Genomic DNA, 14,751 nt, shown 5'->3' on the forward strand with positions numbered 1-14,751 from the left:
TAAGGCTTTGCAATGTGTATCTTGCAACTTTGGCTTCAGATTTCAAGTTTGGCAGTCAGGTTGTACAAATAAATCACTCTTATCTTAATGAAAAGGCATTAAATGTCTTAGAAGTTCCCCCCATGCTCTCCAGAATAGCTTTACAGACACAATGGCTTCTGATTAACAGAAAGATCCATATAGTCTTCTTTATCATTTTGTGACTATTGGTTTAAAAATATAGGAGATAGAAATTGACCTGGGAATTCCATAACCAAGTTCTGAACACCCAGGATTAATTTTGAGAAGAATGCCACAAGCCAAATAAGCATTTCTTTTCATCTCATTTCACAGGCCTTCAAGAGGGAATTGAAAACGAAAGAACCTGTAATCATGAGTACTCTTGAGACCGTACGAATATTTCTGACAGAACAGCCTTTAGAAGGACTAGAGAAACTCTACCAGGAGCCCAGAGGTAATTGAATGTGGAACTGTAATAACATATTGATAGAAGGATCAGTGGTGACAGAGTGACCCATCCCTTCTTGCTGCTAGGGTCTGGATAGCTCTCATATTTTCTAAGTTAAATAGAATCGATTCAAATTAAACATAGATGTTGAAAAAGAAAAAGGAATCATAAACCACCATGCCTAAATCTGTTTGCATATTCATAAATAAACAGTAAAAGAGATTAGTGATCAGTTATTGAAACATTTAGAAAATAATAAACAAAAGAGATGATCTGTGAGAAGGAATTCTATTGTTTCAAAGACTACAAGCTAATTTTCAATTTAAGAGCCTGACTGAAGTAAATTAGAGCTTGTGGTGTGCATTTCTCTACTCAGTAGCTTAAATGAATCTTGGATTATCTGAATGATAGAAAGTAGCACAGATACACTCAGGAGGACAGACTTGAGATGGGCCGGACACTATCAAAATTTATGCCGAAGTGTAAAGGAACCATTAATCAGCGGGTCGGTCTCTTGTTAGACTGTACTCTCTTTCTTCCAGTATGACCTTTTCAACAATTTTTTTTTTTTTTAAATAAAAATGACTGTGGCCTAAAACCTTGTCATATTACCAATTTAGAGCTGCCTCCTGAGGAGAGAGCCCAGAATGTCACACGGCTCCTACGAAAGCAGGCTGAGGAGGTCAACACTGAGTGGGAAAAATTGAACCTGCACTCTGCAGACTGGCAGAGAAAAATAGACGAGGCCCTCGAAAGACTCCAGGAACTTCAGGAAGCAACGGATAAGCTGGACCTCAAACTACGTCAGGCTGAGGTGATCAAGGGATCCTGGCAGCCTGTGGGTGACCTCCTCATTGACTCTCTCCAAGATCACCTCGAAAAAGTCAAGGTACCATCTATTGCTTTGCCTCAGGGCCCTTTGAGAGACTCAAAAGAGGTTCTAATCTGAGCTTGAGTGCAGTATTTTCTTCTCACAAAGTTAAACATAGCGCCCTTAAGCTTTAGAAATCAGTCTGTCTTTCACAAATTCAAAATCATCTTGCATGTGGTATTTTCTCTAAGAGGAGATAGTGATCTAATCATCTCTGTCTTTAGTAATGTGGAATGAAATATTAAAAAGGTACAGGGTGAAACAATCATTCTGATTTTGCTATTAGGAAATGAATTTAGGCGTTTGTACTAAAATGATCTGGGGTGTGTGTGTGTGTGTGTGTGTGTGTGTGTGTGTGTGTGTGTGTGTTCTTTGTGAAACTTAGTATCAGAGTAGGGAAAAATATAACACTTAATCAAGAGCCAGGAATCTAGGCTTTGGCCTTTGTGCTAACTAAATTATATGACTTGGGTGAGTTATGGTACTGTTAATTGAGGCTGTTACTGCTGCCCTTCCCTTAGAAAGCAGTGTGTGTAATACAATTTTGAGTTGTATTAGTCCACTGCAGATATTAGGAAATATCATTATATATTTGGAATACTGTCCCCAAGACCAAAGTTAAATTCCCTTGTGGCACAAAGATGATACATATATTTATAAAGAAAGAATATACGTGTTTAGGAGTATCATTTTGAAAACCAGCAACTTGAAAACCTATTTTGTTTACTCATCTAGCATCAAAACCAACAAAAGTTCAAATTCAAAAGAAGTGAAATTCTCACCTGCACTCGGCGTGTTTGCCGGCAGTCTCATTCTGGAAGGTCTCTTCTCCCTTGCCCTCCGTGGCATTGTTTCATCCCCATTCTTCTTCTTCCTTCATTTTCCTTTATTTTCCTCAATTCTGAAACTCTCCTCACCCTTCAGATGTTGGCACACCAAAGTTTCTAAACTTAGCTCCATGCCCTTTGTATTGTGTAAATGCTCCCAATTTGAAATGGAGAGTATGGTGACAAATATCCATTTCCGGTCTGGATCTCTTGGCCACCCTCCTCCCCCGTATGTCATTAAAGGAATCAAAATGCAGCCCTTCTGAAACCAAGTTCATTCATTCTCATGTTTGCCCATTCCTCTGCTGCTGTCCCCTTTTACCCACCCTTTCTTCTTTGTTGCCAATGTCAAGTTGCTCAGGCTTGACACTTGAGTTCTTTCCTTAAGTCCTTCTACATTTTTACCGATTGCACTTGGCCACTCATTTTACCTCTAAATATATCTTTTCTATTTTCTCTCCTCTTTTCAACCAGTGTCCTGTTCCAGCCCCCAGAGTGTGGTACTCAGATTGTTGTATTATATTTCTTTAAATCCCATGCTAATCCCATCTTTAATCCCATGTTCTGGCATATCATAAACACTACATTTTCTTTTTTTTTATGTTTTTATTTAAATTCCAGTTAGTTAACATACAGTGTTATGTTAGTTTCAGGTGTACAGTTGAGTGATTCAGCCCTTCCCTGCAACCCCTGGTGCTCATCACAAGTGATAAACACTGCATTTTAAGTATTTGGCTAATGAATGAGTGAATGAACAGTTTCTTTACTGGATGTCTACATTATCCGTCTTCATCCAACTCCAACCCAAAGTCGTCGCAGGAGACTGCCTGCCACAGAATGAAGTCCAAGGAATGAAGAGGGCAGGTGGCCCTTTTCTTCCTAGCCCTGGTTGAAATTCCTGATTGTTACTCCCATCCTTCTTCAGCCATTCCATACACTCTGGCCCTACCACCCCTTTACCCAAATATGCCAGCTTTTCTCCTAACTCTCTGCCTTTGCAAATGCTCTTCCCTTGGCCTGGATCACCCCAGCCTTATGTGCCTGGTGATCTCCCACTCAGCCCTCAAGGCCCAGTTCAAACGGCTTCTGTGTTTGTAGTTTGTCCTGAGTGTCTCCCACCCGCAGCTCCCACCGAGCAGAAGAAATAGCCCCCAGTCAGTGCTTTCAGAGATCACCACATATCCTTCAGCTGTCACGCTTACATTTCCCATGTATTGTAGCTGGTCACTTAAAGCGAGGTTCCCACAAGCAAGGGTCATGCCGTGTATGTTTGAATGCCAGCTCCTAGCACAGTGTCCGCAACATAAAAAGGAATCTCATTCTACTTCTTTGTTCCTTCACTCCACTCTTCTTTATGAGCCACCATACAATGTGGCTCAGAGAAAGGAACATGTAGTTGTGAATGAAACAGACTTGGTCTTTGCCCATATGAAGCCTATTCAGTTGAACTGAATAGCTCTTCATTAAAATAGTAGGTGGAGATTTAAGAGAAGATTACAAATTTGACTGTATAACTTGGGAAATCTCTTCCACCCTAACATTCTATGACCCTATGTCTTGCAGTTAAAGCAATGGTTAACACTGCTGGCCACTTGGAAATTAAAATAATGTTTTGAAGTGTATTACCTTGTATTTGTTCAGCGTTAAAAATAGTACTTTTATTCATGAGTATTTTATAGTTTTCTGAGTACAGATACTTTGTCTCTTTGGTTAGATTTATTCCTAGGTATCTTATGGTTTTGGGTGCAATTGTAAATGGGATCGACTCTTTAATTTCTCTTTCTTCTGTCTTGTTGTTGGTGTATAGGAATGCCACTGACTTCTGTGCATTGATTTTATATCCTGCCACTTTACTGAATTCCTGTATGAGTTCTAGCAGTTTTGGGGTGGAGTCTTTGGGGTTTTCCACATAAAGTATCATATCATCTGCAAAGAGTGAGAGTTTGACTTCTTCCTTGCTAATTTGGATGCCTTTGATTTCTTTTTGTTGTCTGATTGCTGTGGCTAGGACTTCCAATACTATGTTGAATAGCAGTGGTGATAGTGGACATCCCTGCCGCGTTCCTGACCTTAGGGGGAAAGCTCTCAGTTTTTCCCCATTGAGAATGATATTTGCTGTAGGTTTTTCATAGATGGCTTTTATGATATTGAGGTATGTACTCTCTATCCCTATACTCTGAAGAGTTTTGATCAAGAAAGGATGCTGTACTTTGTCAAATGCTTTTTCTGCATCTATTGAGAGGATCATATGATTCTTGTTCTTTCTTTTGTTAATGTATTGTATCACATTGATTGATTTGCGGATGTTGAACCAACCTTGCAGCCCAGGGATAAATCCCACTTGGTCGTGGTGAATAATCCTTTTAATGTACTGTTGGATCCTATTGGCTAGTATTTTGGTGAGAATTTTTGCATCCGTGGTCATCAGGGATATTGGTCTGTAATTCTCCTTTTTGATGGGGTCTTTGTCTGGTTTTGGGATCAAGGTAATGCTGGCCTCATAAAATGAGTTTGGAAGTTTTCCTTCCATTTCTATTTCTTGGAACAGTTTCAGAAGAATAGGTATTAATTCTTCTTGAAATGTTTGGTAGAATTCCCCTGGGAAGCCATCTGGCCCTGGGCTTTTGTTTTTTGGGAGATTTTTGATGACTGTTTCAATTTCCTTAGTGGTTATAGGTCTGTTCAGGTTTTCTATTTCATCCTGGTTCAGTTTTGGTAGTTGGTACATCTCTAGGAATGCATCCATTTCTTCCAGGTTATTTAATTTGCTGGCATTGAGGAAGACACAAAGAAATGGAAAAACGTTCCATGCTCATGGATTGGAAGAACAAATATTGTGAAGATGTCAATGCTACCTAGAGCAATCTACACATTCAATGCAATCCCCATCAAAATACCATCCACTTTTTTCAAAGAAATGGAACAAATAATCCTAAAATTTGTATGGAACCAGAAAAGACCCCGCATAGCCAGAGGAATGTTGAAAAAGAAAAGCAAAGCCGGCGGCATCACAATTCCGGACTTCCAGCTCTATTACAAAGCTGTCATCATCAAGACAGCATGGTACTGGCACAAAAACAGACACATAGATCAATGGAACAGAATAGAGAGCCCAGAAATGGACCCTCAACTCTATGGTCAACTCATCTTTGACAAAGCAGGAAAGAATGTCCAATGGAACAAAGACAGTCTCTTCAACAAATGGTGTTGGGAAAATTGGATAGCCACATGCAGAAGAATGAAACTGGACCATTTCCTTACACCACACACAAAAATAGACTCCAAATGGTTGAAAGACCTCAATGTGAGACAGGAGTCCATCCAAATCCTAAAGGAGAACACAGGCAGCAACCTCTTCAACCTCAGCCGCAGCAACTTCTTCCTAGAAACATCGCCAAAGGCAAGGGAAGCAAGGGCAAAAACGAACTATTGGGACTTCATCAAGATAAAAAGCTTTTGCAAAGCAAAGGAAACAGTCAACAAAACCAAAAGACAACCGACAGAATGGGAGAAGATATTTGCAAATGACATATCAGATAAAGGGCTAGTATCCAAAATCTATAAAGAACTCATCAAACTCAACACCCAAAGAACAAAGAATCCAATCAAGAAATGGGCAGAAGACATGAACAGACATTTTTCCAAAGAAGACATCCAAATGGCCAACAGACACATGAAAAAGTGCTCAATATCGCTCGGCATCAGGGAAATCCAAATCAAAACCTCAATGAGATACCACCTCACACCAGTCAGAATGGCTAAAATTAACAAGTCAGGAAACGACAGATGTTGGCGGGGATGCGGAGAAAGGGGAACCCTCCTCCACTGTTGGTGGGAATGCAAGCTGGTGCAGCCACTCTGGAAAACAGTATGGAGGTTCCTCAAAAAGTTGAAAATAGAGCTACCCTATGATCCAGCAATTGCACTACTGGGTATTTACCCCAAAGATACAAAAGTAGGGATCCGAAGGGGTACGTGCACCCCGATGTTTATAGCAGCAATGTCCACAATAGCCAAACTGTGGAAAGAGCCAAGATGTCCATCGACAGATGAATGGATAAAGAAGATGTGGTATATATATACAATGGAATATTATGAAGCCATCAAAAGGAATGAGATCTTCCCATTTGCAACGACGTGGATGGAACTGGAGGGCATTATGTTGAGTGAAATAAGTCAAACAGAGAAAGACATGTATCATATGATCTCACTAATATGAGGAATTCTTAATCTCAGGAAACAAACTGAGGGTTGCTGGAGTGGGGGGTGGGGTGGGAAGGATGGGGTGACTGGGTGATAGACACTGGGGAGGGTATGTGCTCTGGTAAGCGCTGTGAATTGTGCAAGACTGTTGAATCTCAGATCTGTACCTCTGAAACAAATAATGCAATATATGTTAAGGTGGAAAAAAAAAGAAGAAGAAGAAGGTAGCGGGAGGGGAAGAATGAAGCAGAGGAAATCGGAGGGGTAGACGAACCATGAGAGATGATGGACTCTGAAAAACAAACAGGGTTCTAGAGGGGAGGGGGGTGGGAGGATGGGTTAGCCTGGTGGTGTGTATTGAGGAGGGCACATTCTGCATGGAGCACTGGGTGTTATGCACAAACAATGAATCATGGAACACTTCATCTAAAACTAATGATGTAATGTATGGGGATTAACATAAGAATAAAAAAAATATGGATTAAAAAAAATAGTACTTTTATTCAAAAATATAGGAACTCCGTCTTTTAATATCTTCCCCCAAAATGACAAATGAGTTTAGGAGAATGTCCCAAAGGAACCGAATGAGTTGATTAATTAAGTGGCCAAATCTATAGGCTTTACAGCAGACATAAGGGATTCATTCATTCACACAGACGCTTTGTAGTATCCTGAGTATGGATGGAGAATGTACGCAGCATGATCCAATAACAAAAAAAAATCACTCAAAGTAGAACGGCTCAAATGTCAGCTGACCCTCACTGAAGCCAATTTGCATTTTTCCTTTCACTTCCCTTCTCTTACCTGGTCTTGATCCTAAGACCAAGTTTATTCCCACACCTTAATAGGTAAGACGCTCACTCTGATCCCAATAACAACCAAAACCTAGATGCACTCAATATTCCTTTCTAAAAGAGCTGGTACATGCCATCGCTTCAAATAAAGCCATTTTCTCTGTTGCTTCTCAACAACACTGGGTTTGAAACTCTGAAGTTTTGGTGGTGGTAGTTTATAGGGAGTGAATTTTATTAACTAAAACTTACTTTGAAAGAAGTAAAAGAGTACTTAAAACCACTGTTCCCATTTTTCTACTCAGCAATTGAAGCCCTCGGAGGCTCCATGCTGTAGGGAACTCCAAACTGATAGCTAGGCATGTAGCCAGAAGAGTATTTTATTTGCCCACTTCAGTCCATTTCCATCACCCCTAGTGACTCTAATGGAATACCCATCTCCACTCTCCTCTCATCTGTTAAAGAAGTTGTTATACAAGTTAACTGTGGCATGTGTTTTTCTGTGGGATTGAGTATTATACCATTTCATTAGCACATGTGGCTTTGTGATTTGGCGAATGGAAAGAACAGCAAAATGAGGTCCTGGGACCCTTTAGAAGTGGCATTGTCACTGGCTAATCATCTTCAGGATGGTGTACATATCATAAATCCAGAGAAAGGAACACAGTGTCAGTATTGACCATTTAGCTCACTCAGAGAATCTCAACCCTCCAAAAAGAGCTTCCTAGAATGAGCCCTAGAATGAAATCGAAAATGTAAATGCCTCTTTATTTTTAAAATTCATGATTTCTATATACTGCTTATCAAATATTTCAAGGACACAATCATGATTTCTCACTGAACTGGAACTAACACGACTGCTTTTGTGACTGCACAGATATTCTTACTTGCCTTATCGTCACGGGGAGTAGGAAGAGCTCCTTGGATCACTAGGTGCTCCACTTAGATCTGTAAGTGGAACATCTGCAGGTTTTAAGAAAGCAGAAAGACTTTGGAACCTGCTGTCTACCTAGGACGTTTTCGTTCTTGAGCACAGTTCCCGTGTGAAAAAGTCTGGGAGTTGTTGTTGCTCCCAGTTTTCCCTTTTGTTCTAATCTACCCTGGGTTCTTTACACAGAGTGGTACATCATTCTTGAGCCAGGAATATTTTACTGCCCTTAGTTTGCCCGTCGCCTCGAAACACAGTTTTTCACACCATCGCCATAATTCGACTCCCCCAGGCTGCCATTTGGGATTATGCAAATTTGTCGCAGCTATGTAGTTACTTCTTTTCTATTTTTTTTTTTAATCAGACTTTCCTTCCTGCGAAAGGTCAAGGACAGGGATTCTCTGAGTTTTTCCTTAAAGTTCTCCCGATTAAACATTTGGATTAGATCTTTTTGGAATTATCATTGAGAACAATGCAGTAACATGTGTAGTAGACCAGGGACTATAATGAAGCCTCCATGCCATCCTGACTTATGTATGTTCAGCATTCACATCTAAAAATGTAAGAAGATAACTGGCAAATGCATCTCCTCAGACCAACCATCCTGAGTCCCTGTGGTTTGGTTTACCTGAGAAATATATCAAAGAAATTCTGTCTCAGACTTCGACATTGAGAAAAGCATGTATGTTTCCTCCTGATAGTGAATGTGAAATGTGATGTAACATAGTAGAATTTCATCTTCACATTGGCAAGCAAAAGCTTTCTGCCAAGTTCACTCAACTCTCTCTTCCCTTACTGCTTTTCTCATCTTAACTCTGGTTCTAATGTTTTATTAATTTTGTTACATTTGTCATTTATATGAGCCAACTTTCAACCCTTTCTCATATGTGAGTTTTATAGAGAAAGCTTATAGCCCATTCTGATAGAGTTAGGGGATGCAAGGTTAGACAGAACCATCACAAACAGGGCAGCCCTAAGAATGATTCAAAATATGAGAGCTCTCTCAACTCTGAGTAAAGAAATGATATCTCCATGATGAACGAGGTGTACTGCCCATAGTTGGAAAAGAAAAGTTCCCCAATATTTTGTTAATGGTTATAGACAGCAAATGAATTGCTCTGTGGAGGCTTTTGTTGTTATTTTCCTACAAATGCTGTGTGTATTAAGTAGCCTTTGATTGAGAAAAAAATACAAACAAAAAAGATGTAAGCCTTTGTAAATCTGGGTTAAATATGGAACTAGCACCTGTCATCTGAAGTAACCTGGTTTTATCCCGTTTTTTTTTTTTAATCTCGTTTTTTAAAGCATGCATCTGTGATGTTTAAAAGCATATGATTTGGCCTTTAATATCTTGGAATACTTCTACAAGAAGGCATATTATGGTAAAGCCTCACTTACATACTTTGAAAGTGTCGTGTTTCTTTTTTAAAATAGAACGGTCATTGTTGCCTTTAATAGAGCTTAGAAACTAAAGTAGGAATTCATCATCTTAAAAATCCTGACCAAATTATTTGTTCTGTGTACAGTAAATTGTAAGTTAGTGTTCCAGGAGAGCTTATTCCTTAGTTCCCATGTATTCTCTTTCATTTCTTGCTTTGTTTATAAAGCTAAAAGCAAATTACTTAGGACAGCAGTGTCAAATCACGTTTCTTACCCAAGGCATCTGATTTTAGCGAGTGCTGTGTGTGTTTTAAAAGCCTCTACCTCGACTTAAGCAAATAGAACCTTCGCTTGCCAGGCTATTCCCATCCTGCCTTTGAAACTTCTGAAAAGCCAGTGCAGAGTAATTGTTTCAGACATCTGCTTAGCATACTTTGAAGTGCATATAAGTTCTTTTTCAGTTTCATTTGAACCCCAGCTGTCTTCACCGAAGTCTATAATCAATCTGAATTAAGTTGTCCTACTTCTCCTAATAAGTCTCTTATTAAGTTCTGCATCAGCCTCTTAGGGAGACTTAAAAGCTAATTCATGTAGAATTGCCATTTTCTACTAATTCATTTGTCAGCTCTCCAAATTCCAACGAAAACAATTGCAAAGACTATTAATTTGGCTCTTCATAAACAACTTATGTAAGTGTAATATACATTGGAACTGAGCAAACGATTTAAAACAGTGGGTGGGAGGAAATGAATTGATGACATTCAACACGCTTTCTTTTTGACTGTTTCGAGATGCTGTCTACATTCAAAGCATAAAGGCCTTTATTTAGTAAGAGAAACATCCTTCTGCTTTTACTTTCATAAATAAGATAATTACTGAGTGAACTTTACTTAAAGATAGGGAAAGGCTTTAGAACAGTTGGAAAAGGAACACGGGTTGTTTTTTTTTTATTATTGAACTTATTTTAATTTGGACTTCTTTGTATTCCTTTGATGGCTGTGATAAAAGAAGGAGCTAGAATTGGTTACCATTGTTATTGCATTAAATCAGAGTTGTACAGCTTCTCTTCTGGTCATGGGATATTTAGGAGAACATGGATAATCAAAATGTTCAGCTGATGAGTTCATCTGACATTTTTCTTCTAAGGAAGTATTTAATGAGATAATAAAAATTTCTCCAAAGAATGTCATCCTTCCTACTATTTAAAAACAACCATATCAAAACCTGATCCTTTAATATGCCAATCCTGTTTACTGAGGATTTACTCCAGAAGCTTTGTTTGTGGCTGGTCGTAATTATAAATACTATTCCTCAAGAGTCTTAGATCATAAAAAGACTCTTCTAAACAAAAGCTTAAGTAATAGACTGTCAGCATTAATGGATCTCAGAACTCAGTCATTCATTCATTCATGACATGGTTAAAACCTATACCCAGAGAAGTCTGATCTCATTATGGAGTGTGAATGTTTAATTTATTTCATGAATAAAATTGTATTGGGGATCATATTAATGGCAGCTTAGTTTTTCTCAACATATTATTATATGGCACCAAGCCGAGGGAGCAAGAATTTGTATTAGCTTGTGCGTTTGTGTGCATGTACCACGTTATTTACCTGACATTCCATATTTCCTTAGAAAATGGAAGCATACAGCCAATGTATATTTTCATTCTCCTTTGGAATCTACCAAAGTCATAACAAGTTTAAAGTTCACAACTATGTTGCTCTCCTACCGTAAGCACAATAAGGAATGATTTGAGAACAAATAACCCAAATATTGGGCTCCTGCTGTGTTCCTGTCATGCTCGGCAATTACGATTTTCAGAATTACACGGGGAACGTTGGCACCAATATTATGCCTTAGGCAACCTTACATTAACTAAGTTAAACAATGGCATTGAATAATTATTCGTGGTAAACCAGTTCTCTGGGTATTATGGGAACACATGTGCTTATGAGACTAATGTAACCGTATCATTTTCATTATCATGTATCATTATCATTAACTTTTTCATAATAGGAAGAGTACATTTTTTTTCGTAGTAAGATTATTTTATACTGAAATAATATTTTGGGTTACATTTTACACAGTGCTTCTCAAACCCTTCTACTTCTCTTCTCTTTACGGCCAAGGAGACTGTTATCTTCCCCTCCCAACTGCTTACCTCCTTTTACCAGGAGCATAAAGTTCCTTGGGTGTTTCTTGTTTTATTTCATACATCTCATGTCGGTTTTGTGATCCTCTCTGTAAGATATTTGTTGTGTTTTAATATCAAAGTGTTTTTCTCCAAAAAGTGAAATAAACCCCCCAGGACATTTACCCATGGGTATGAAAGCATAATTTGAGAAGCATGATATGAAAAATTGCCCAGTTTGCACAGGTTTCATCTTTTTCCGTCAGCTACTTTTTTTATGTACACATCCACAAAGAGCAGATCCTTGCCATTTCAGATTTATCTTTTGCAGTTTTATCTGATCACTGTGACCCACAAGGTCCATGACTTAAAGCTTTTTGTAATTTTCAACACGTATCCTTTGAGGCTTCTGTGCAACAGTCAATTAACTAATGACTTAACTTGCGTTATAGGTCATGTTCCCTGGAAACAGACCCTGAGAAGAGGGGTCTGGGTGCACATTGATTTATAGACAGTCTGCTTTCAGGAGAAGACTATATGGGAGTTAGGGAAGCATAATAAGGGAGAAGAGCCAAGCAAGTATGCCATCTCCGGCAAAATCTAGCTCTGTGTCCTGATCCACACAGAGAGAGTGCTGGAGGATAAACCACACAACAGAGTTGTCCTTTCACACCCCAGCTAATCGCTGGGGGGTGGCCAGCAGTATGCTGGTAAACATGTATCAGTTAGCTCTGAGGTGGAGTGAACACTGATTTGTGGCGTTTTCCAGTTGTGGGGTCCATACTCCCACCAGGGCAGATTTAAGCTACCAACGTGATCTCACTGAATGCAGAATTGGGAAGAGAAGCACACAGCAGACTCTTGGGTTCTGCTCTATCACACCACTGGCTGTGGCCCACCCCTGGAGACATAAGTTACCTCCTGAGCCAGGAGTGTGTGTTGCCTCCTGGGCTCGGGACCGCCCATCAGCAAAGGTCACCTTTCAGAAGAAGAGAGGCAGCTATGAGACGTTGGTGGCCATTAGTCACAGCAGGTGGGGGACAGATGCCCAGGCCAGGGAAAGTGTCTCCTACAACTGGCCAGTGACCCTAGTAAGCCACTCAGCCTCCACATCTCGACATGGCCTTTTTAATGCTGTTTCGTTCTTGCACATGTAATAATTATCTAGAATCGATGAAGATTTTGTTTCTTCATGAAAAATCCACCCTCCCTGTGCCCCAGCCCCCTAGGTACTTTTTGGAATTGATAATGCAAGAGAAGAGTTAATGAAAAAGTCTTAAGAAAGTGATGATTATTAGTAAGAAAATGACTTCATAAGTGACTTGGGCTTCATAGTTATGTAATCTATAAGAGTGTGAATTGATCAGATATTTATGAATTTGGGGATTCGAGTTATCGAGACATAGTCATTGAGAATGTCAAGAATTTTCTTTGGCAGTGGTTCTTACCTTAGTGGGCCTCAGAATCACCTGGAGGGCTTGTGGAAACCCAGATCTTCTGATTCAGGGGTTCTAGAACAGGGCTGAGAACCTGCATTTCTAACAAGTTTCCTGGTGATGGTGATGCTCTTGTTCAGGGACACTTTGAGAACCACCATTCCATTGTGAAGCTGTAGTATATATATATAAATACATATTTTGTTTATTGTTAATAATCCATCCATTCTTCAATAATTCTTCCATAAATATATCACTTATTACTTCTTTTATATTTATCAACATGCAGAACATTTAATTTAAAAAATGAATGCAGGCCACATGGCCTTCTGTGAGAGTGATTGATAGCTTAGATAGGGAGCACAGTTTCACTCAGAAACCTTGAAATGAATAATGGCCTACCCTTTCTGAGTCTCTCTTGTGGAGGACATTCGCGATTATGTATTCCAATTTTCCTGTTGGTATTTTACTGGCATTCAGACAATTTGGGGGCTGCTTCAGATGATTTAGAGGTTAACTTGCCTTCCCACTATTGATACTTTCAAATTAAGATATTTAGTCACGTAATTTTTTTGCCCTGTCTACATGTTATCACATTCACCAATGACAACAATTAAATTTAAAAATTCTCCTCAGATCGTCTCCCTCTCCCTCTGCCCCTCCACTTCATGCTCCCTCTCTCTCTCTCTCTCTAAAATAAATAAATAAATCCTCAAAAAAAATTCTCCTCAGAATTTCCTGCTCACCATACTGAATAGAAGCAAGTACTTTACAGAGTTTCTGAAATCAAAGACCTTCAGAATAGTTGGGACTGTTCAACTTTTGAAAATTAAAACCTGCTTGCTAGATACGAATAGCGGGTAGCTTATCCAGGAGTTCCTACATTTTATAACTTGTCACCCCATTGAGGCTCTGTGTTCAGGGGAGGAGGGTATATGTGTGGAGAAATGGAGACAGATGCGGGGTGACCCTGGGAGAGAAATGGGGAGGAAGCAGGAAGTAGTCTGAACTGCAGTGACTGGGGAAGGGGGATTTTTTTCCCCAAAGGTGGTAAAAAATCAGTCCATTAAATGCCTGTGAAAAAAAATTCATTGTTGTGGTGTGGGGTGAGTGGTATATGTACAAAGAATCATGGGATAAATATAATAGAAACAAATGTCTTTAAATATGCTTTGATCTTAAACAAGAAACATTCCAAACAAACTTTCCCCTTTATTCTGGGTTCCTGGTGGGGGTAGGGGTGGGGGTTACATTAAAAGTAATTCCATTAATGTTCAATGTGAAATTGATATGACTATGTATAAACCCACTCAAATCAAGTATACATTAAATAATTGAGTTAACTGAATTAGGCAGGGTAAGGGCACATTGATTTTCAATGTTTTTTAAAAATTGGTCCACATATCATTGTTATGGTTTTGTTTGTAAACTTCAATATTTATTAAGTTTCCCACAGTGTGTTCAGACCTGAAATGTCAAACTCTCTTAACCAGAATGAGGCTGGAGAATCTAACACTAAGATTTCTATTTCCATTTAAAGAATCGATTTTTATGGTGAATTTTTTCTCTTCATGCAGCGAAGAGCCTGCTGGTTCTGTTTCAAAGCACCCATGTTTTTAGAAGTCTTATTCCCTGAGATTCCACATTATTATGGACTCAGTGGGCTAATTTAGAACTTTTTCCTATCAGACATTCAAATCCTATTATCATGATCTTAACATGGCATTAAACAA

The 14,751-nt window shown here is 39.1% G+C and overlaps 1 protein-coding gene across 1 annotated transcript in view; it reads left to right on the forward strand.

Annotated features, from left to right (window-relative positions):
• DMD (dystrophin) overlaps positions 1–14,751 on the forward strand; it is a 2,077,064-nt gene that overhangs the window by 1,742,003 nt on the left and 320,310 nt on the right. Inside the window, exons 58-59 of the mRNA XM_021677947.1 lie at positions 334–454; positions 1,069–1,337. Of these exons, the coding sequence (XP_021533622.1) occupies positions 334–454; positions 1,069–1,337 (390 nt within the window). The remainder of the gene's footprint in view (positions 1–333; positions 455–1,068; positions 1,338–14,751) is intronic.

This window comes from Neomonachus schauinslandi, chromosome X (genome assembly GCF_002201575.2).
Source record: "Neomonachus schauinslandi chromosome X, ASM220157v2, whole genome shotgun sequence".
Lineage (NCBI taxonomy): Eukaryota > Metazoa > Chordata > Mammalia > Carnivora > Phocidae > Neomonachus > Neomonachus schauinslandi.